We start from the raw sequence: 24,675 nt of genomic DNA, 5'->3' as shown, positions 1-24,675 counted from the left end.
AAATGTTTGTATGCCTGAATCCTTGTGATTTTTGTACCAAGACAACTATTATATTCACTTCCAAGACAAATACCCTTCAAATGATTGACCAACTGTTCTTCCAGAAAGAAAGAAAGAAAGAAAGAAAGAAAGAAAGAAAGAAAGAAAGAAAGAAAGAAAGAAAGAAAGAAAGAAAGAAAGAAAGAAAGAAAGAAAGAAAGAAAGAAAGAAAGAAAGAAAGAAAGAAAGAAAGAAAGAAAGAAAGAAAGAAAGGAAGGAAGGAAGGAAGGAAGGAAGGAAGGAAGGAAGGAAGGAAGGAAGGAAGGAAGGAAGGAAGGAGGGAGGGAGGGAGGGAGGGAGGGAGGGAGGAAGGGAGGGAGGAAAAGAAGGAAGGAAGGAAGGAAGGAAGGAAGGAAGGAAGGAAGGAAAGAAGGAAGGAAGGAAGGAAGGAAGGGAAGGAAAGGAAGAAAGAAAGAATGAAAGAAAGAAAGGAAGGAAGGAAGGAAGGAAGGAAGGAAGAGGAGGAAAGAAAGAAGAGGAGGAGGAGAAGAAGGAGCAGGGGGAGGAGAAGAAGAAAGAGCAGCAAAAGGAAGAAGAGGAGCAGAAGGAGGAGGAGGAGGAGGAAAAGGAGCTGGAGGAGGAGGAAGAAGAGGAGGAAAGGGAGGAGGAGAAGGAAGAAGAGGAGCAGGAGCAGGAGGAGAAGGGGGAGGAGGAAGAAGAGGAAGAGGAGGCAGAAGAGGAGAAGAAGGCGACACTACTTCCATTGAGATTTGAGCAGGACAAATTATTGCAGAAGCATAACTTCTCTTGATCCAGATGCTTTGATTCCATTAATATATCTTAAGTTTTAGCACCCTTTTCAGAAGCATATCATATGCTCTAGTGACCACTTCTGTACTGAGTAAGGGAAGGAAATATTCCATTTTTGCCATTTCTATGTCCAATGTCTGTCATACATTAGACGTTCAATAAATGTTGCTTGATTTTGTTGATTGTTCTCAATGCTATCTCTTATGATATTTCTCATTTAATTATGTTTGTGGTGTTTATCATGCTATTTCCTCTTTGTATCCATTATGTGACTTTCCATTATCATTGTGTTTACCTATAATTCTAATGTTGAAAAATTGTGTTATATGATTTATTGAGGTATACCATAATATTATGATAACAACACAACACATATTCATATAGTAATTTATCTTTAAGTTATCTACAAATAGTAAATTATTTACAAATAGTAATTGTCTATAAATCAATTTTCCAAAAATATTTGTGTTATGAAGTATATTTTTATACTGATGATTGTGAAAAGCAGGGGCCAATTTCATAAGAATGATCCAATAAGATTTATCATTTCTGCTTAGTTTTAGAATTAGACTACAATGCTTTTGTAATTGTTTCCTAATTGTTGACCTATCTATCATATATCATTTATCCATTTATCTATTGTCTATTTATCCTTCACCTATTGCTCTATAATCTACCATCTAGCCATCTATCATCTATCTATTCATCAAATTTTTCATTCATCTATCACTCTCTAATCTAATCATTCATCTATTTCTCTATTACCTTTTCAGTTCTATATCTATCTTTCTATAATCTTTTTAGTTGATTAACCACCTCAATAGACAGCCTTTCCAGTTGTCTTCTACATATACTTTGCTTTTTGCCACGTGGGAAGTTAGATAACTTTCTTTTGCATTTTGGTGACTCAAGTGTGAAAACTTTGTAATATTTCAGTACTATATATGATTAGCACCATCTCATTCATGAAAGGAATTAATTAAGTTAATCATGCATAGAGAATTCTTCATGTGTTTGAACTTAGTTCAGGATATCCTCTATAGCATGACTTTAGCTAAACATATTGCCTTTTTGTTGTTGAATAAAATTCATCCATTAAATTCACAATTAAGTGGGCTCATAATCAGGATTCATGTAAGAGGTAATGGATTGAGATTAGCAAGTCTTTAAAGACCAGGTCACTATGACCTTATCTAAGAAGCTCGCCTGATCTCCCTAGTTTGCAGTATTTGTGCAGTACTTTAACTAGAAACAAAGACATTTAAAGAAGAAAGGATAGACATCATAGTCTCAAAAATAATCTTCCTTGAAGTGTTGTACCCAAAGATATGATCTTCTTGAAGATGTGGAGAGAGAGGACAGATGTAGGATCCAAGGAAGGAACACCTGTTTACAGGACGAACAGTATCATCATTATAGGGCAAAGTTCTATTCACTCTATAGAAGTTATGGAGAGTTCTGCAAGCTTTTTGCTAACTAACATTATATAATAATACAATATGCTATATTATCATTATGGGTATATTTGTTACTTTCTAATAAATTATAAATTCAATGACAGAAAAGACTAGTTCTTATTAATATGTGTCTCCCACAGTTCCAAAGAGCACACAGCACTTTGTGTTAATGTTTGTTGTTGTGAATTTAATTGAATTGATTTCTTTCATCTTGTCATCTGTGAAATTCCTCAATTGATCTTCTAGTGCATTAAAAAAATCAGAACTGGCATTTCATTGATATAAGGAACTTATGGTTAGGAATTAATTGTCTCTAGTACTGCATATCTGTGCCTTTGCAGGAGCTTATCATTTTAAGTGTTTTCTGGGACACTAACAAGTTAAATGACTTGCTGAATGAAATATAAATAGTATTTAACAGAGATTGAACTTACATCCAGGTCATCTAGCAAAAAGTATGAAAAAAAGATGTCATTATCTCCACTTACTTCTAGGACTGTTTATCACATCTTCTTTATTAGAATAGAAATTCTTTACAGGTAGTAGTATGTACTTTCCCCTCCTCCCACTATTTAGGGTAGATTTTTGATTGTGTGTGTGGGTGTGTGGTATGGGTGATTTATCAGAACATACACATGAGTGATCAAATGACTGATCTCTACTAATTCCTAATAAGGAATACTCCTCTTCCTAGTTTTATCTCATCATTTTATTGTCATGAGTGTTGTCAAGAAATGAAAGATGTAAGTCATTTATCAATGCTTTTGCTGTATGTTGCCTAGTTGGAGAACAATTGTTTATAATCCAATAGCATGTTTTGAGGAAGGTAGGAGGTAAGTGATGGACATGACTGCCATACCAATTCTTTTTCTTATAAAGCTGATGAATTTGAAGTCAAAATAACTCTGAATGGTTGAGACTGACAAAGAAACTCTCTGAAAGAGAGGCCAGAAGACATTAGGGCTATGAATCTGTATTTAAAGTCTGGGGTAGGACATAGATAATTGACATGCTCATGCTCCAAAAATGCTTTTAGGATATACAAATGCATCTGAAAATGAAAGAAAAGGTTCTGTTTTTTTGTTTTTTGTTTTTACAGAAGTGGTTTGCTTACCTTTGCATTTCATGCATTGGTTAGAAATATAACCTTATCATAAAAAAAAAAAACTAACAAAAGGGTTTAAAATGGACACCATTTCTTTTCTAAGCCAAGCAGCTCTCCATAAAAGCTATGCAGCAGCTAAGAGGCATCTTTGGGAAGTTTTCATTTTTGTTTGTAATACCTACAATTGTAGGAGAGAAAAATCATCCAATTTTCTAGACTCAAATCCACACAACAACACTAATAGCTAACATTCAAGTTTGCAGAGTATTTTAAAGATGATATTTTATTTTCCCAATAATACTGGGAATTAGTTTCAATAACTATCCTCATTTTATAGATGAAAAAATTGAGATAGTTTATTTTACTTGTCTTGGGACATGCAACTAGTAAGTGTCTGAGATAGCATTCAAATTCAGGTCTTCTGGACATCAAATTTAGACTTTTATTCATTATTACATTTAAAGTGAATGTATTTGGAGACGAAGAACTGACATGGTCTCTCTTGCATAAGAGAGTTAAAAAGCATTCTGGCTAGCTGACTAAAATCCAGTTTCAAATAGTAACTAATTATATGACCAAGCATAACCATTGAACCTCTATTTTCCTCAGTTTTTCTTGACTGAAAACTTGGCATTATAATAAAAACTACATTGCAGTGCTGTTGTGAGGATCAAGTAAGATAATAATTTTAAAGATCTTAATATAGTACTTGGAACATTGGTAGAATCAACATATAGTAGGTGCTATATAAATGCTTATTTTCTATTTCTTTTAATCTAAGTACTGAGACAATTTTCAGATAGATGATGAAATTGAAATTATACCCACTCATATGAAAGAGTGTTCCAAATCACTATTGATCAGAGAAATGAAAATTAAGACAACTTTGAGATACCACTACACACCTGTCAGATTAGCTAAGATGACAGGAAAAATAATGATGAATATTGGAGGGGATATGGGAAAACTGGGACACTGATGCATTGTTGGTGAAGTTGTGAATGAATCCAACCATTCTGGAGAGCAATCTGGAATTATGCCCAAAAAGTTATCAAACTGTGCATACCCTTTGATCCAGCAGTGCTACTACTGGGCTTATATCCCAAAGAAATACTAAAGAAGGGAAAGGGACCTGTATGTGCCAAAATGTTTGTGGCAGCTCTTTTTATAGTGGCCAGAAACTGGAAAATGAATGGATGCCCATCAATTGAAGAATGGTTGGGAAAATTGTGGTATATGAAGGTTATAGAATATTATTGTTTTGAAATGACCAGCAGGGTGAATAGAGAGAGGCTTGGAGAGACTTACATGAACTGATGCTGAGTGAAATGAGCAGAACCAGGTGATCACTATACGCTTCAACAATGATACTGTATGAGGATGTATTCTGATGGAAGTGGATATCTTCAACATAGAGAAGATCTAATTCAGTTCCAATTGATCAATAATGGACAGAATCAGTTACATCCAGAGAAGGGACACTGGGAAATGAGTGTAAACTGTTTGCATTTTTGTTTTTCTTCCCAGGTTATTTTTACCTTCTGAATCCAATTCTTCATGTGCAACAAGAAATTCGGTTCTGCGCACCTATATTGTATCTAGGATATATTATAACATATTTAACATGTATGGGACTGCCTGCCATCTAGGGGTGGGGGTGGAGGGAAGGAAGGGAAAATTTGGAACAGAAGTGACTGAAGGGATAATGTAAAAAAAATACCCATGCATATGTACCGTCAAAAAGTTATAATTATAAAATTAATAATTTTTTAATCTAAGTTCTGACAGTACCTGACTGTGGAATCTCAGGGAAATCATTTCTCCTTTCTTCACCTGAATTTCTGTATCTAATCTTTATCTAATCACAGATATTAAATTCCATGTCTTCATTTATTTGTTTGTTTATGAATTTATGCATTCATTTTACAAGGCAATAGGGATTAAAGTGATTTGGTCACTTTAACTAAAGGTGACACAACTAGTAAATGTCAAGTCTCTGAGACTCCTGACTCCCCCTGACTCTAGGCCAGTGCTCTGTCCACCATACTACCTAGCTGCTCCACATTCCATATTTAAAAAGGCCTTGGGTCCTGTATGTTTCCACCTGAGTATACTTGAGATGAATTCCAGTAAGAGGCATCAGGCAGAAACATAAAGAATGCCAGTGATGAAAGGGAATTTAGAGCTCATCTCTCCCAATCCATATCTGAATAGAATATCTTCATTCTACTTGATAAGTATTGAACTGGTCTTTGCTTGAAGATACCAAATAAATGGTAAATGAATACTTTTGTATTTCCAGTTCTAATTGTTAACAGATTTTTCCTTACTTTACATATAACTCTCTAACTTCTGCTCCTGGTTTCCAGTTTTGCCCTTTGGAGTAAAAAACAAAACAGAACAAACAACAACCAAAAAAATTAAAAAAAAACAAACAAACAAAACAAAAACAAAGAACTAGTCTAAGTCCTCTTTCATATAACAGTTCTTCAAATACTTTAAATTGTTTTAATACCAGTTCCAAGTCTTTTCTTTTCTAAGTTAAACATTACTAATTTTTCAGCTATCCCTCTATAATATAAACTTGAGGCCTGTTACTCTCATGGTTCCCACCTCTGGATAGTCTATAAAAGTTAGTGTCTGTAATTGAACATTATATTCTAAATTCACTTTGAGTATAGCATATCTCTTTCTTACCCCAAGCAAATGCAGGCTAACTTTTCCTTAGCATCCTTATCAGTCAGACCATACTTCTTTACATGGAGGTACTTCCATCCAAGTCAGTTCAATGGGCATTCATGATACTAATAGTTTAATATCAGGTTTATAGAAATCTTAAATAACTCATGGAAGGTCTGCACAAAAAGTTACCTTGATAATCACTCAGTCCAATTCATATTTCAATTGAGAGGGACCAGCTTTTTTCACATTCAGAGAAAATTACTTTGAGGTCATTAGAAAATGACTATACTAAGGTCATATGTAATGAGTAGAGCTGGGACATAAAACCTGATCTCCTTATTCCTAGCTTGTCAATGTTTTACCCTACACCAGGATACATACTGTAATTAAGCAATGCTTTTCTCCCCTTTATTAGGAGCTAAAATGATTTTGTCTTTTTACCCCTTTTTCTACAAAAGATTCAAGGTTCACAGAAATACATCCAAGATGTGCAATATGATGAATATTTAACTGGAACTTGAAACAGTACAAAATGATTGATGTAGCTTCAATTTATTTTTCATTCTTAATTAATATAGGAACTGGAATAGGGGATGATAAACTGGCCTAATTGGGTTGCCATAGTAACTAACTGCCTGACTTGTTTCATAACAACATGTTTTAGGGAGAATCGTTCTGTGGTAATTTGATCACATGCTCCATGAAGCCTGGAGACAGGTTAAGAGCCATGAGAAGAAATGCATATCACATATTCTTTGCTATTCAAATTTGATATTTTTTTTTCTTTGTGGCTATTTGGTGGTCTGTTGCATATGGAACTAAGTAATCTCATTTGTTTTCACTTACAATGAATTGGAATTTTAAACCTTACATAATGTTTTCATTTTGAATAACCTGGGAATAGCATAACCCATGCTAGTTTGTGTGAGAAGACTAGGATAAAACAGATTAGTGTGTGACAGTTACACAGCAAGGATAACAGAGGAACAATCTGAGGTTTGTATCGGTATATATAAAATATTAAAAGACCTAGAGGAAACCATCTTCAGTTCATTGGACAGATCTCCTATTGAATAGTTATATAAACATCACAAAAAATGAGAAGACTCTGGTGAATTAGAAACTGCACTAGTAGTTTTGCCAAACATAACAAGAACATGTATTCATCATAATATATTGAATCATTCCTACTACATATATGTATGTATGTATATGTATATATATATATATATATATATACATATATATATATATATATATCATCTGCTACCATAGATTAAAACCATGTCTACATAAATGGGTTCTAAATTTATATAATAAATGTCTATTATTTCTATTATCTATATTCTATATCTATTTTCTATCTATCAATTGTCAGTTGGTCATTTCTTCCTAGATAGCCTATAGGTATCTTAAATTCAACATGTCCAAAATAGAGTTCTTTGTCTTTTCCCCTTATCTAGCACTAAACTTATCCTCCATTTTTTCATGTATTCTGAGGACACCACAATATTTTAAATTATTCAAGGTGATCATATGTATCTTTGTACATGCTATCCTCTTTATCTAAAATTAATTTCCTTCTCTTTAACACCATCCCAAACCCTTGTATTTTTGAATCTCAGCTCAATTTGAACTTCTTTCTTGAAGTTTTCTCTTATTACTCCATAGATTAACATTCTCTTCTTCCCTTATTTTCCTTGTACAACAGTACAAGGTACTTTTTTTGTACTTTGTACAAGTACAAACTTTTTTTGTACTTTCAATAGTATGTAAGCTTCTTGAGGTCAAGAGCTATTTTATTTTAGTCTCTGTGTTCAGTGCCTGACATATAATAGGTATTTAAAATATAGTTGTTGAATTTACTCGAATTGAGAAATTATCATGATCATGATAATTTATAATATATATGATATAATATATATCATATATATGATATAATGATCATGGCTCATGATCGTAGTATTTTGTGTGCTGCAAAAAGGCAAGATGGAATGAGTTATGTAATAGTAAATGATTAATGTGGTAAAGAAAGGTCTTAATGTCCTTATTTATTTGTATTGCTTTGAGACACAAGTTGTCTGACAAAAAGGAAAGGATTCTACTAAAAACAAACAAATCCTGAGCAGCAGCAGAATATAATGTCATTCTCAATCATTATATCGAAGAAATTGAACAAATCTTCCATCAAAAACCATCTATGAAATAGTTTTTTGTCAGCCACAATCAAGAGTTAGATGTCTGCCTACTTTCTGAGATTCACATGTTGAAAGGCTTTCACTATCTTTAAGAAAAGGGAACAAAGTTTTTTAATTAATAGCAATATTCTATGTTCCTGATAAGTTTTGAGGCTTGTAGAATTGCCACAAGATCCCTCACTGCCTCTGAGATACATGATTGAAATATTTAGTGAATTTGTGAGATTACTGAGAGAACACTTCTTATTGACAGATGGTCTGCTGAGTTTGCTCAGAGTCTTAAACTTCACAAATGGTACCAACAGTCTGGTGAAAGCATTATTGTTTATAAGGTAGTTATATTACCTCTCTCTAGATTCATTTGTGGATTAATAAATGATAGGTTGGCTCCAGAAGAGGAAGCTGACTACTGAAGATACTTTTTTCAAAGTAACTCAAAGTGCTTTTATTTCTCTCAAAATTTATAATAACTCCAGCCCTGCATATAAAATACAATTTTCAATCCCCATCATTTCTGACAGAGTCTAAATTTAGCTCAAGTTTGAGAAATTTATCTGTAGGAAATCTGAACTGTCACCATGTTTCCAACTATCCTCAATGGGAAAAAATGATGTAATTATGCTCTAAAATATATTAGAGATTTGGCTAAACTGGAAAATCCTTGAGAATAGACACGTTTTTCACCTATTTTCACCTATATCTCAAGTAACAACAATGACTCCTAGAACTAGGCTAACAGACAAATAAATAGTTTTACTTTTACTAGCACTTCATATATTTCTCCATGTTCAACAACAGTTATTGTAAATTGTAAATAAGCAATGGAGAGAATTTCCATTTCCATTCAGACTTAAGGCCCAATTATATAAAAATGCATATTATTTATGTTTATATATTATGTACTTTTTCCTCATTCATTTTTTTATTTTTAATCATATTTTATGTTTATATGCAAAGATAGTTTTTAGCATTACTCTTTGGAAAACTGTGTTCCAAATTTTTGTTCCTCCCCTCCCCAAGAGCAAGCAATCCGATATGGGTTAAACATATACAATTCTTCTAAATATATTTTCATAGTTATCATGCTGTGCAAGAAAAATAAGATCAAAAAGAAAAAAGAGAAAGAAAACAAAAACAACAAAAAGGTGAAAATATGCTTTGATCCACATTCAATTTTCATAGTTCTCTCTCTCTTAATTAGATTCCACTTTCCATCAGAAGTCTATTGAAATTGCCTTGAATCATTGTAGAAAAAAGCTAAGTCCAACAGTTGATCACAACATAATCTTACTGTGTACAATGTTCTTTTGGTTCTGCTGACTTTACTTAGAATCAGTTCATCCTCATTCATTTTTAAAACAAATATTTATCTTTTCTTGGAATTGCATAACTAGTCCAAGGAATTTTCCTGACTCGACAATTAAATCTCATACAAGATTCTTGTTATTGATGGGCTAGTGCAGTATTATAATTATAATTAATTATTATAATTATATTAATATTATTAATACATTATAATTAATTACCATGACATCTTTACAATGGTGACAATAGCAACAGAATCATTAAATTGCTTCCTCTAGTGACTCACTTATTGACATGCCATGGATTCACCAGAGTCACAAGACAAAGGAGGCTATACATCTGAAGTCACTACATCTATTGAAATGCAGTCATCATATATTTATACATCCACTGTTATGTTTCAGAGACAAACTTGCCAAGGATTTTTCTCCTTGCTGATTGAAAAATCGTTGCTTAACAGAGGACAGGTGTTAACAATAAACAAAAGGAGATTTTGTTAAATCTCTCTATGCTAGTAATAGCAGGACTATTTAGTAGCCTGTTAGCCCAACTCTTAGCTCTTTTGATACTTCGTAACACAATTTTCTTACTCCATTCCATATAAATTCTGCCTTTGGAAAGCTGAATTGTACAACTACACATTTATTATAATGAGACCATATATAAACAAGCACATATACATATATAAATATATATATATATATATATATATATGCATATATACATATACACAGATAGATGAATAGAGAGATAGAGTCTTGTTTAACTCATGGAAAACACTTTTATTTTATTTAGAATAGTTTATTTGCTTCTAAACTACCAGTTCTTCTTGGCACAATTCTTTTCATAAACAGTTTGAAAGGAAAGCAGATGGGGAATGTGCATCAAATTCAATGGAATCATGGCAAAGTGAACAATTCATCATGGGCTCTGGAGATGGTATACACTTCATGGGGTCAAACGCATTCTGCTGCCCTAGGCTTTTAAAATAACTAGCATTGGGAGCTATTTTTCCTAGTACAGTAAATAGCCTGGGCAGCAAAAATTCCAGAAACAAGATATATTGGAAGTTGAATGTATATTCATTTATTTGTTTCCTAGATTTATAGCTAAGATATTCCCTGAAGATCTCAAAACTTGGTTTAAGGACCTTAATCAAGAACCAGCTAGCATCAGAAAACTTCAAACTAGGGAAGCAAGAGAGAACTGAATTAAAAAAAAAAGAAAGAAAGAAAACATCATCAAGAAGAAGCCAAAAAAGTCAAATATAAATCCAAGTGTTAGGAGTACCCTGTCTGGTTGACAATTTTGGGATGTGTTTCTGACTTCTTTGAAGAATAATTGCCCTTACCAGTATAATTTCATAAATCTCCAGTGAAAGTCCCTAACTCACATGGGACATTCGATTGACACCTGACCTTTTTAAATGAGTAGAGATGATAACTCCATCAGGATTTAGTAGCCACTAATAGCCATAGCATTACCCTGCTCTCAGAATATTTCTAAAGGGTCTCCATTCTTATTACACTCTCAAATATTTTCCATCTTGCTGTTTTCTTTAACACCTTCTTTTTTTTAACCCAGAAAACCAATTTCTATCCACAGAAACCCTTTAATAAAGAATGTCTGTGCTCTAGAGATCTCTTCTTAACCTTTTCAAAAAATCAGAACTGTATAAGTTAAATTATGGTATTCATCTCCAAAGATAAAAGAATAAAAACTTGCCAATGTAAAAGGCCAAACTTTATCCATCCCAGAGAAAACAGTTCACTGATAAAGTCATTTAACTAGAGTGCTATTTTAGCAAAATATATGGGTTTTATTTACATGGAAATCAAACAATTTATGTTAAACTTAATTTTTAATTCAAGAAAATTGAGGAAGTTAAATAATATTATTATGCATTACATATGTCATCCTCTAATTTCAGAATGATAACTCAAACAGAATTAATATTTTTTGGTATTACCATGATCTTCCATTAGTTATGTTGAAATGAGATTACAGAATCATTCAATAATATTCTCTAATCTGGAATTGCTATAACTTTGGAGTTCCAAAGTCACAAAAAGATCCTATGTGCCCTTCTAACTGCATATCCAACTTTTTTTATCTTTTCCATTGTTCTTTAAAGCAGGGTGTTATCTCACACTAAAAACAAGACCTTAAACACATAGGAAATGCAGTATCCTGTGTTTAGAAGTTCACTTGATCATTATTAACCTAAAAAAGTTTCATGTATGTAATAGCCATATCGCTTTATTAATTACTGATAAGCCAAATAATGTTTGAGGCAAGTAGAATAGCCTGCAGAGTAAAAGTTGGGAAAAGAATAGACTTTTTTAAAAAAGTTTTTCTCTCAGTCCATGAAGATGTAAGTATACCCTTTGTTCTTCATTTTCTTCACACTTCTGATGACCTTGCCTAAATCTCTCACTTCCATGATATATTTCCACTCTCCTTTCAGCAACTCCTTTGTAGCATTTACTGCTCATGTGCCACTCATATTTTCTAGTTTAACTTGTTAAATCCTGATAAAGACTGGGGATACTCTCTGTGCTTTTTTCTTTCTTGTAGTCTTTGTTTTTTACAGTTCTCAGATAAGACTCATTTTCCTTTGGACTCAATGATTGCAATAGTTCAAAACACTCAAAGGAATGCTTGACATAAAAATAATTTACAACTGAATGATTAGTTGAAGAGTAACAAAAAAGAGGGAAGAGTCAAATTTATATAACTTTTATATGACTATATAAATTTATATAACTTCCTAACTTGGAGCTCATAATTGTTTCACAAAATAGCAAAGTTTGGAGGAGCAGGATTTAACTTATACACATCTCTCTTAGTTTTCCTTTCGTGGGAACACAAGAGGTAGGGAGAAATAAAATAAGCCTCAGGCAAGGGGCAAGCTAGGTTATAGTAACAGATTGTAAAGAGAAGATTTAAATTATCAGAGTGAGGCAGCAGTATAGTGAGTAAACAATAGAAGGGTAAAACAAAACACTGGATTTGGTGACAGAGTACAAGATACTTGGGATTGAGTGTATGTGATTAACTCCATGGTCTTTGTCTTTTCCATCTCTAATTCTATGATTCGATTCATTTTTTTAATTTTGTTTCCATTTTCCCCAGCAAGAATGGACATCTTTCATTTGGAAATTTGGGAAAACACAGACTTTAATTACATATCCATTTTTTTAAATCTCTAAAATGTAAAAGCACTATGCTAGGCACTCAGGATATAAAGACAAAAATAAAATATGTCCTGCCGTCAAGCAATTTTATATTCTATAGGAGAATTTCTGATGAGGGAATTGTGGACTAGGATATGTATGTAATTGTAAAAGCTATTGGACTACTCTAAATCAGTTCTAGTATCTTAGAATAGTGAGATCACAATTATCTTGTTTTCATTGTTGTCATCATCTTTAAGGTCTTATTGACAAGAATTCCTCTCCAGGCACAGACTTTATGCATTCTATATTTGACTTTTGTCTTGTGTTGTCTTGTGTTGTGTTGTCTTATCTTGTCTTCTTTCTCTTTTCCTCCATCTCATCTTTCCCTTCTCTTCATCTCTCTTTCTCTCTCTCTCTCTCTCTCTCTCTCTCTCTCTCTCTCTCTCTCTCTCTCTCTCTCTCTCTCTCTCTCTCTCTCTCAACTCTGTGTGTCCTATGTCTGTCTCTGTCTTTCTCTCATTCTCAATCCTTTAACATTCATATTTCCTATGCAGTTTTACTATATTATGGCATATATTATAAGATCCTGATTGAAACCTAAATTCTAACAAATATAGAAAGGGCTTGCACCAAATTTTGCATTTCTGTCAGAAAATGACATCACTAAAGTAGAACCAGGAGATCATTGTACATGGCAACATCAATATTATATGATGATCAATTCTGATGAACATGACTCTTTCCAACAATGAAATGATTGATGTCAGTTCCAAAGATCTTGTGATAAAGAGAGCCATTTACTTCCAGAGAGAGAACTATGGGAACTGAAGATAGATCACAATATAATATTCTTACTCTTTTGTTGTTGTTCGCTTATATTTTGTTTTCTTGCTCATTTACTTTCTTTTTTTGGTCTGATTTTTCTATTGTAGCAAGAGAATTGTATAAATATGTTTATACATATTGGATTTAACATATATTTTAACATATTTAACATATATTGGATTGCTTGCCATCTAGGGGAAGGGGTGAGGGGAAGGAGGAGAAAATCTGAAACACAAGGCTATGCAAGAGTCAATGTTGTCAAATTATCAATGCATATGTTTTGAAAATAAAAAGCTTTATTTAAAAAAAAGAATCACTCTTCAATGATGACATTTGAGAGCGAGGATATCTATTTTTGTGTTTGTATACCCTATGTTTAGTATAATGAATGGGCAAATGACAAATGCTGATTACTGGCCATTGACTTGAAAAACACATTTAACCCATTGTCTAATTTCTATCTATACATGGCATATTTCTCTCAGAAGTTAGAGAGAAAAAGAAAATCTAAATGTTAAATATTACTAAGTAAAGAATTTTTTTTTTTTAAAATTAATACTTACCACTATCTATTGCCAAGAAAAGTGCAGTATAAATATTATTGTGGACAAACGGAGATTCACGGTCCAAGACAGCAGCTGTATCAATTGTCCCATTTATTGGGTTAATATTTAGCCATCCTGCTGGGTCTTTATAAACAGAGTACCTAAAACAAATAGACATTTCATATTAAAGCTCTAGAAATCAATTGCTCTGTGAATATAGAAAGGACTATATAGTTATAATATGAAATGATATAACAGAATTATAATGTGGAATTATTTGCAACATGGAATTCATTGAAGGGATATTATGTCTTAATTCTTTCATAATTAAAAAAAACAAATAAAATGAAATCTGATCAAACTTCACTTAACTATCAGATCATATCGAATTCATCTATATCAGTGGTGGGGTTGAAATATATGCCTAAAATAATGGTTTGCTTACTGTTACCTTTGAGAGTACTCTGGTTTAATAGTAATATATTTCATAGACCTACTGACTGGCCTGTGTTTATGTTACTTTTACAGATCACAAGTAGAGGTAATTTTTACCACTAACTGAAACCTAAAATTAAAAGCCATTGGATGCCAAATAAGTAATCAAATCAATCTTTCTTTTTCTTTTCAGAATAGTAAAATAGCAAGCTAAAAAGCAAATATAACAATGACATTGTAACAAGCTTCTCATTTATCCCAAGAAGATTAAAGCATAGAGTCTCATCATCCTTTTACCTTATGCTTCTCACAGTGCAACATTTATTTTATACCATCCTATCACATATGAGACAAATTGGGGAACCTTAACTAAATCATTGTCTGTGGCTCTCAATATTTCTTGTTTTCACACCACCTTTTGCATTCTTTTGTGGAGCAGGGGTTGGGATGGTAGAGAAAAAGAAAGGAGAGAAAAAAGAGAGAAAAAAAGGAAAATAAAAAAGAAAATACTTGAAATTTTTATCGCAAATACTTTTAATTTCATTATATTACTATGCATCAGGTCTATTAGGAAAACTGAATGGCTTAGTTCTTAGAAAGAACCATAACAAGTTATACAGAAACTTCAGTAGAGCCACATGATTTCTATTTTCTCCACTGAAGGGGCAACTGTCACTGATACTGGGTAGACAGAAAAGGTATTAGTATGACTGACTACTTTATTACCATTTTCTTCCTTTATATTGTTTCAAGCACATCATAACCTTACAGATGAATTTCTACTCCATATTTCCATTCTAGAAATATTTATCCCAAGACAGATGGGAAATATGCCTTCTCATTGGTCTAATAAAGGTGACAGAATCTGGCATTTGTTACTTGTGGCATCTCCACCTTCACCTCAAGCTTCATTAATAAAGTGACAGTCTGGATTAACATACAAGAATGAGATCTTGAAATAAAAAGCTTGATTTTCCATCAAAGTCTCATTTTGCTCAAAAGAAGAGGGATATTTCTGACCGTAAAGTCAATGAAAATAATATGAGGATGGAGAGCCAATCTCATGAAAAATTTTTAAAGATTCAGAAAGCAGAAAGTCACCCCATTTTAAAATCTAAATATGAAGCAACATTTTTCACATTTGTAATTATGATACCAGTAGGAGGAATATACTTTAACCTATTATATGATTATTTTTCCCTTTTTAATGAATTTTGATTCATATTTGCATATATAGAACAACTTTGGAACATATAGCCAGGTCAAGAGAGAAAGGCCCAGATTTATCATGAATTTTCCTTGACTGATGAATGCTCATCTTACAGTCATTTAAGTCAAAAGCAACTATTAAGTGACTATTAAAGCATAATGTCAGACACTGTACTATTTACTATTATACTATATACGAAGGAGAAAAAATGTAACAATAAATTTAACCTCAATAAGATGATATTTGTTCAGAAGAGCAAATGTTTTCAAAGACAAATACTTAAAAAAATAAATGCCAAATAATTATTTATATTATTTTTTTTCTGAGGGTCACTAACCGTTAAGTGTATCATGGCAGTAATTATTTGGGATATGACATGATATAAATTTTGAAATAAACTAGATATTGTAAGATGCTGAGCCAAAGAGAGAAAATTTCAGACATAAATGTAGTAAAAACAAATTTAAAAATGCATAGGGAGCAGAGTTTAAATATTAAATGGGAGAAGGAGACCAAAAAAAGCCAGTTTGTCTGAAATGTAGTATTTGAAGAAAAATATTTTATACTAATGAAAAAGTAGGGTGGAGTCAAGATGAATGATTTTAAATGCTCAAAAGAGGAGTTTCTTGATTCTAAAAGTAACAAGCATTTCTTGAAGCTGAATGAACAGAGGAATGACAGACCTGTGTAACAGGAATATAATGATTTTTTCAACTCTGTGGAGGTTGGATTGGTGAAGGAAAGAGATTTACAGCTTAGAAACCAATTAAGTGGCTGTTGAAACAGTACATATATGAGATAAGAAAGACCTGGAATAGAGAGAATAGAAAGAAGGAGGAAGATAAATGTTATTAAGTTTGAATCCAAAAGTTTGGGCAAATGATTGAGCTTGTGCAATGAAGGAAAGAGAGAACTAGAAGATGACTGAGGCCCTACTTTTTATAATAAAATGACTTTTGAGTTCCAACAATAAGCTTGCATTTAAAATTTACTCTTTAAAATTTCATAACTTGGGGTTTCATAAAAAACATCTTAACAAAAACAGACAACTTATTTATAACTTACTGCTAAACATTTTTTTATCACAGATTTATTTTAACATAGGTTATGCATTGTAGTAGGGAAAAAAAACACCAAACTGAAAAACTGTATTGGTTGACCTTTGTTCATTTTAGTGTCATATTTTCACTGATTTAAGATATTACTTATATATTAAAAATTCTGCCTGTAGAATGGAAGTTAAGTAATGGATCAAAGCATTGTCATAATTGTTGTTGTTGCTCCTGATAGTAGTAATATTATTAATTAGTAGTGAGAGTGGTGGCAGTTGTAATAATAGGTACAGTGACTTGCCCAGGGTCATATAGCTAGGAAGCGTTAAATGTCTGAGGTCAGATTTGAACTCAGGTCCTCCTAACTTCAGGACTGGTGCTCTTTCCACTGAGCTACCTAGTTGTCCCTAGTAATAATCTTATAGTATTATTGAACTTTACTTAGCTCAGGGATTAGTTCAGATCATTAATATAGCTTTCTTTTTGCCTTAGTAGAAAAGGCCATATATAGATCTAAGTTCCTTTATGAGACATCTTACTATGAATTGGCTGTGAAAAATACCACTACCACCACTACTACTATTGCTAATATTGCTACTATTATGAAGACTACAATTATGACTACAACAACTACTACTAATACTACTACTACTTCTACTACTACTAATATTAATAATTTTATACCAAAACTCTGAGTGCTACTTCCATTTGGGATACTAATTTCTTGAGTATAAGTAATGTTTGTATTAAGTATGTTTAATTGCAATCCTTTTTGATTGCATGTTGAGTTAATAATTTTATTTGAAGAATAGCTACTTGTAGCTTTCTAAATTTCCATTCCTAAATTCAAGATTTCTTCCTCTTCTAACTTCTGCAAGATGCTTTATATTTCTCTACCCCAAGGCTCTAAGATAAGAGCTTTGGGGAAGATTACTTCCAAGATCTTTATTAGGATCTGACCTGAAAAGACCATCCATCCCTAGATAACCACCACTTCCAAATGGTATAGAATATATGTCATCCTATAGTTAACTATAAAATCACCCATTTTGGTTTATTTCCTTATGATAGATTATACATCTAAGGCTACTGAGTGTCCTGTGTTTCTACTCTGAATTTACCCAAGCAGAAAAAGAGAAAAAAATTTTCAGACTAGACATACGCTCCCCTCAATAATTAGTACTTATACATTTTGAAGAATATTTCAGTAGCTTTACTGATAAGGACTAATAGAAAAAATATAAATTTAATTTCTACCTTCATATGAATTATGTTGCTTATATAAATGTAGAGTAGGTTGGAAAGAAGGAGAGTATCCAAACCTGGAGGATCTCAGCTGGATCCCACACAAATCACGATCTTGGCAGTATTTGTATTTCCTATGTTGCAATTATTTGAAATCTAGCCAAACATATCCAATACTTTGCAATAATTAATTCTTCAACAAATTCAACTGGAATATATGTGAATTATATTTTCTATTTGCTTTCAAATTTTATTAACCTGAAGATAACACCTACAACAAAATTATTCAGAGAGCAATTGCTGCTAAATATCAGAGAATAGGCAAGAAATTTTGATCACTTGTCCAAGTATAAAGTATGGCTAGCTTCCTGGAGGACCTCAGGTTCAGCCAGAGTCAGGATAAATCAAAGTCTTGGGTTTTTAGGGGGAGAAGTGAAGGAGGCAGGCAAGCTGCCACGCTGCTTGCCAAAGATGTATCCTGGATTCTCAAGTCCGGAGTCTCCAGCCTCTCTTATCCTATTTCTGCTGCCAAGTGCCTCTCACTTCTCTCCTTCTGCCCTCCACTCCTTATCCACAATTATCTTACTACCAAACATTCAGCAAGCACCAATGGTGCATCATCCAAATATATACTAATAGAGTCATTGACTCACATCAAATAGATAGTGCTCTCTTGTCTGATTCAGAGTTTCAGCCTTCTACATCCAACACCTGAAACTCTCCCTACAAGCCAGTCAAAAGATTTGAGTTTGAAACCTAATGCTGAATTTCACCATTTCCACATGTGCAAAACAAGGACAAAATAACTGCTTTGCCTAACTTACAGAGCTTTTACAAATATTATATAAGATGTGAGATAATACACAATTAGAGGGAGTTTGCCATATCAAAAAGTTAATTCATTTGGGAGCATATATACCAAATACACATGAAAAAGCCTTTTTTAATGTTGTGGAGGCAGCTGAATAAGTTAAGGACCTTCTGAAATAGGGACTTCCGGCCAAGATGGCGGCGTGGAGGCAGACAGCTGCTTGAGCTCCTCGTTTTCTCTCAGAACTTACTTCATGACAAGCCTCTGACTTAATGCTTGACCCAGAAAGAAATCCACAAATTATCACCAAGAGAAGACATCCTTGAAAGTCGCCAGAAAAGGTCTGTGTTTGTTCGGGGGAGGGTCAATCAGACTGGGCGCAGACTGAGGGCAGACAGCCAGAGCAAGACAGGCAGCTCACACAGCTCAGACCGGAGGGGGAGGGGTGTGATCTCTGCAGTTTCTGTGAAAGGGCTTTTGCCCCAGTGTGGATGCTCCGTCTTGGCAGCAAGCCAGGAGCGGTGGAGAGGGTGTAAACACTGGAGGTGAAGATTAAAACCCCAGAAAGCCAGTGTCTCTCAGAGCCCGGCCACCCCCAACCCCCACCTGGACTGACTCGGTGCGTTCTCGGAGCCTCAGAGCGCAGACTCAGTACAGTCATTGCTGTTCTGTTAGTGGCTCTCTGCTGCCCTACCCCCAGTCTGTAGAGGAAGCCCATTAATACCATCCAGCCCTATCCCCCGCAAAACAGACCAATTGGTTCTCTTGTCAGTTTGTTTTCTTTGATTCCTACTCTGACAAAATGAACAAAAAATTCAAAAGGGCTCTAACCATTGACAGCTTCTGTGTGGAGAGGGAGCAGACTTCAAATGCTGAGGAGACTAGGAACAGACTGTCCCCAGATGTATCCCCTGGGAGGGATATAAGCTGCTCCTCAATACAAAAGAACCTCATAGAGGAAATCAAAAAGGCTCTCACAAGAGAGCTGGAGGAGAAATGGGAAAAGGAAAGGGAAGCTTGGCAAGAGAGCCTGGAGAAGTCATCCCATGCATTCAAAGACAGAGTGGATAAAGAAATCAAATCATTGAGAAACAAGATTAGTGAGCTGGAAAAGGTAAACAACTCCAAGGAAAACAGGATTAGAGAGCTGGAAAAAGAAATCAGCTCTCTAAAAAATACAATGGAAAAAAATTCCATAGAAGATAAAAACTCAATTGGACAATTACAAAAAGATATTAAAAAAGTGAGTGAAGAAAATACATCATTGAAAATTAGACTGGAACAAGTAGAAATGAATGACTCAAGGAGAAACCAAGAGGGAGTCAAGCAAAACCAGAGAAATGAGACAATTGAAAAGACTGTCAAGTACCTTACCAGAAAGACAACAGACCTGGAAAACAGATCCAGGAGAGACAATTTGAGAATAATCGGACTCCCTGAAAAATGGGAGGAAAAAAAGAGCTTGGACACCATTTTCGAGGAAATTATCAAAGAGAACTGCCCAGACGTTTTGGAAACAGAGGGTAAAATAGACATTGAGAAAATTCATCGATCACCTACTGAAAGGGACCCTAAAATCAAAACGCCAAGAAATATAGTGGCCAAGTTCAAGAACCATCAGACAAAGGAAAAGATATTGGAAGCTGCTAGAAAAAAACAATTCAGATATGGAGGATCCACAATAAGGATAACACAGGATCTAGCAGCGTCCACATTAAAAGAACGCAGGGCCTGGAACATGATATTCCAAAAGGCTAAGGAACTTGGTATGCAGCCAAGAGTGACTTACCCAGCAAGAATGAGCATCATTTTCCAGGGAAGAAGATGGACATTTAACGAAATAAATGAATTCCATCTATTTTTGATGAAAAAACCAGACCTACATAAAAGGTTTAATCTTCAAATACAGAACTCAAGAGACTTCTAAAAAAGGTAAAAAGAATCTTGAGAACTATACTTCTGTCAAAAAAATATGTAAAGAACATATGTACAATTTGTCTTAGAAACTAGAGGTGGAAAGGAGATTATATCATAAAAAAGTATAAAGTGGTGGTACTACATCTCATGAAGAGGCAAAGGTAACCTATTATATCTGAGAGAAAGAAAGGAGGGAGATGAACATAGCGTGTATCAATAGACATATTCGATTTATGGTGAAACTTCTTCCACTTCATTGAAAAGTGAAAGGGAAGGAGTAAGCTAAGGGGAAGGGAATACAGTAATTTCGAGGAAAAGGGATAAAATAAGGGGAGGATCTTTAAGGTGGGGGAGGGATCCTAAAAAGGGAGGGCTGTGAAAAGCAAGTGGTGTTTACCAGTTTAATACTGGATAGGAGGGTAAAAGGGAAGGAAAGGGGAAAAGCATAAGCAGGGGTTAATAGGATGGCAAGCAATATAGAATTAGTCCTTCTAACCATAAATGTGAATGGGGCAAACTGCCTCATAAAGAGGAAGCAGTTAGCAGACTGGATTAAAAGTCAGAATCCTACTATATGTTGTTTACAGGAAACACACCTGAAACAGGATGAGACATTCAAACTAAAAGTAAAAGGGTGGAGCAGAATCTATTATGCTTCAGGCAAAACCAAAAAAGCAGGAGTAGCCATCCTCATCTCAGATCAAGCAAAAACAAAAATTGATCTAATTAAAAGAGATAAGGAAGGGCATTATATCCTGCTAAAGGGAAGCATCAATAGTGAAGCCCTATCAATATTAAACATGTATGCACCAAGTGGTGCAGCATCTAAATTCTTAAAAGAGAAATTAAGAGAGCTGCAAGAGGAAATAGATAGCAAAACTATAATAGCAGGAGATCTCAACCTTGCACTATCAGAATTAGATAAATCAAACCACAAAATAAATAAGAAAGAAGTCAAAGAGGTAAATAGAATACTAGAAAAGTTTGATATGATAGATCTTTGGCGAAAGTTAAATGGAGACAGAAAGGAATATACTTTCTTCTCAGCAGTTCATGGAACCTATACAAAAATTGATCATATACTAGGGCATAAAAACCTCAAAATCAAATGCAGTAAGGCAGAAATAGTAAATGCATCCTTTTCAGACCATAATGCAATCAAAATAACATTTAATAAAAAGACAGGGGAAAATAGACCAAAAAATAATTGGAAACTAAATAATCTTATACTAAAGAATGATTGGGTAAAACAGCAAATCATAGACATAATTAATAACTTCACCCAAGAAAATGACAATAATGAGACATCATACCAAAATGTGTGGGATACAGCCAAAGCAGTAATTAGGGGAAGTTTTATATCTCTACAGGCCTACTTGCATAAAATAGAGAAAGAGAGGGCCAACAAATTGGGTTTACAACTAAAATTGCTAGAAAAGGAACAAATTAAAAACCCCCAGACAAACACAAAACTTGAAATTCAAAAAATAAAAGGTGAGATTAATAAAATTGAAAGTAAAAAAACTATTGAATTAATTAATAAAACTAAGAGTTGGTTTTATGAAAAAACCAACAAAATAGACAAACCCTTAGTAAACCTGATTAAAAAAAGGAAAGAGAAAAAGCAAATTGATAGTCTTGAAAATGAAAAGGGTGAACTCACCACTAATGAAGAGGAAATTAGAACAATAGTTAGGAGCTACTTTGCTCAACTTTATGCCGATAAATTTGATAACTTAAATGAAATGGAAGAATACCTTCAAAAATATAGCTTGCCCAGATTAACAGAGGAAGAAGTAAGTAGTCTAAATAGTCCCATCTCAGAAAAAGAAATAGACCAAGCTATTAACCAACTTCCTAAGAAAAAGTCCCCAGGACCAGATGGATTTACAGGTGAATTCTACCAAACATTTAAAGAACAACTAACTCCAATGCTATGTAAACTATTTGAAAAAATAGGGATTGAAGGAGTCCTACCAAATTCCTTCTATGACACAGACATGGTACTGATACTTAAACCAGGTAGATCGAAAACTGAGAAAGAAAACTATAGACCAATTTCCTTAATGAATATTGATGCTAAAATCTTAAATAAGATATTAGCAAATAGACTTCAGAAAATCATCCCCAGAATAATACACTATGACCAAGTGGGATTCATACCAGGAATGCAGGGCTGGTTTAATATTAGGAAAACTATTAGTATAATTGACCATATTAATAATCAAATTAATAAAAACCATATGATCATCTCAATAGATGCAGAAAAGGCATTTGATAAAATCCAACATCCATTCCTACTAAAAACGCTTGAGAGTATAGGAATAAATGGACTATTCCTTAAAATAATAAGGAGCATATATTTAAAACCTTCAGTAAACATCATATGTAATGGTGATAAACTAGAACCTTTCCCTGTTAGATCAGGAGTGAAACAAGGTTGCCCACTATCACCATTACTATTCAATATAGTACTAGAAACTCTAGCCTTGGCAATAAGAGCCGAGAAAGAGATCCAAGGAATTAGAGTAGGAAATGAAGAAATCAAATTGTCGCTTTTCGCAGATGACATGATGGTATACTTAGAGAACCCCAAAGACTCTGCTAAAAAGCTATTAGAAATAATTCAGAATTTTAGCAAAGTCGCAGGATACAAAATAAATCCACATAAATCCTCAGGATTTTTATACATTACCAACACAATCCAACAGCAAGAGATACAAAGAGAAATTCCATTCAAAATAACAGTCGATAGTATCAAATATTTGGGAATATATCTACCAAAGGAGAGTCAGGAATTATATGAGCAAAATTACAAAACACTTGCCACAAAAATAAAGTCAGATTTAAATAATTGGAAAGACATTCAATGTTCTTGGATAGGCCGAGCGAATATAATAAAGATGACAATACTCCCCAAACTAATCTATTTATTTAGTGCTATACCAATCAGACTCCCAAGAAACTATTTTAATGACCTAGAAAAAATAACAACAAAATTCATATGGAAGAATAAAAGGTCGAGAATTGCAAGGGAACTAATGAAAAAAAAGTCAGAGGAAGGTGGTCTAAGTGTACCTGATTTAAAGCTATATTATAAAGCAACAGTCACCAAAACCATTTGGTATTGGCTAAGAAATAGACTAGTTGATCAGTGGCATAGGTTAGGTTCACAGGACAAGATAGTGAATAAAAATAGCAATCTAATCTTTGACAAACCCAAAGATCCCAAATTTTGGGATAAGAATTCATTATTTGACAAAAACTGCTGGGAAAACTGGAAATTAGTATGGCAGAAACTAGGCATGGACCCACATTTAACACCACATACTAAGATTAGATCAAAATGGGTCCAAGATTTAGGCATAAAGAACGAAATCATAAATAAATTGGAGGAACATGGGATGGTTTACCTCTCAGACTTGTGGAGGAGGAAGGAGTTTGTGTCCAAGGGAGAACTAGAGACCATTATTGATCACAAAATAGAACATTTTGATTACACCAAATTAAAGAGTTTCTGCACAAACAAAACTAATGCAAACAAGATTAGAAGGGAAGTAACAAATTGGGAAAAAATTTTTACAGTTAAAGGTTCTGATAAAGGCCTCATCTCCAAAATATACAGAGAATTGACTTTAATCTATAAGAAATCAAGCCATTCTCCAATTGATAAATGGTCAAAGGATATGAACAGACAATTTTCAGATGATGAAATTAAAACTATTTCCACTCATATGAAAGAGTGTTCCAAATCACTATTGATCAGAGAAATGCAAATTAAGACAACTCTGAGGTATCATTACACACCTGTCAGATTGGCTAAGATGACAGGAACAAATAACGATGAATGTTGGAGGGGCTGTGGGAAAACTGGGACACTGATGCATTGTTGGTGGAGTTGTGAAAGAATCCAACCATTC

General features: G+C 33.7%; 1 protein-coding gene across 1 annotated transcript in view; it reads right to left on the bottom strand.

Moving 5' to 3' along the window:
• The window catches only part of LOC141552713 (cadherin-13-like), a 313,423-nt gene that overhangs the window by 27,254 nt on the left and 261,494 nt on the right, over positions 1 to 24,675 (bottom strand). Inside the window, exon 6 of the mRNA XM_074284738.1 lies at positions 14,104 to 14,246. Coding sequence (XP_074140839.1) covers positions 14,104 to 14,246 — 143 coding nt within the window. The remainder of the gene's footprint in view (positions 1 to 14,103; positions 14,247 to 24,675) is intronic.

The sequence above is a fragment of the Sminthopsis crassicaudata genome, chromosome 2 (genome assembly GCF_048593235.1).
Source record: "Sminthopsis crassicaudata isolate SCR6 chromosome 2, ASM4859323v1, whole genome shotgun sequence".
NCBI classification, from domain to species: Eukaryota; Metazoa; Chordata; class Mammalia; order Dasyuromorphia; family Dasyuridae; genus Sminthopsis; species Sminthopsis crassicaudata.
Note: the sequence above shows the minus strand (reverse complement) of the source record. Positions and strands in the feature narration are given on the sequence as shown.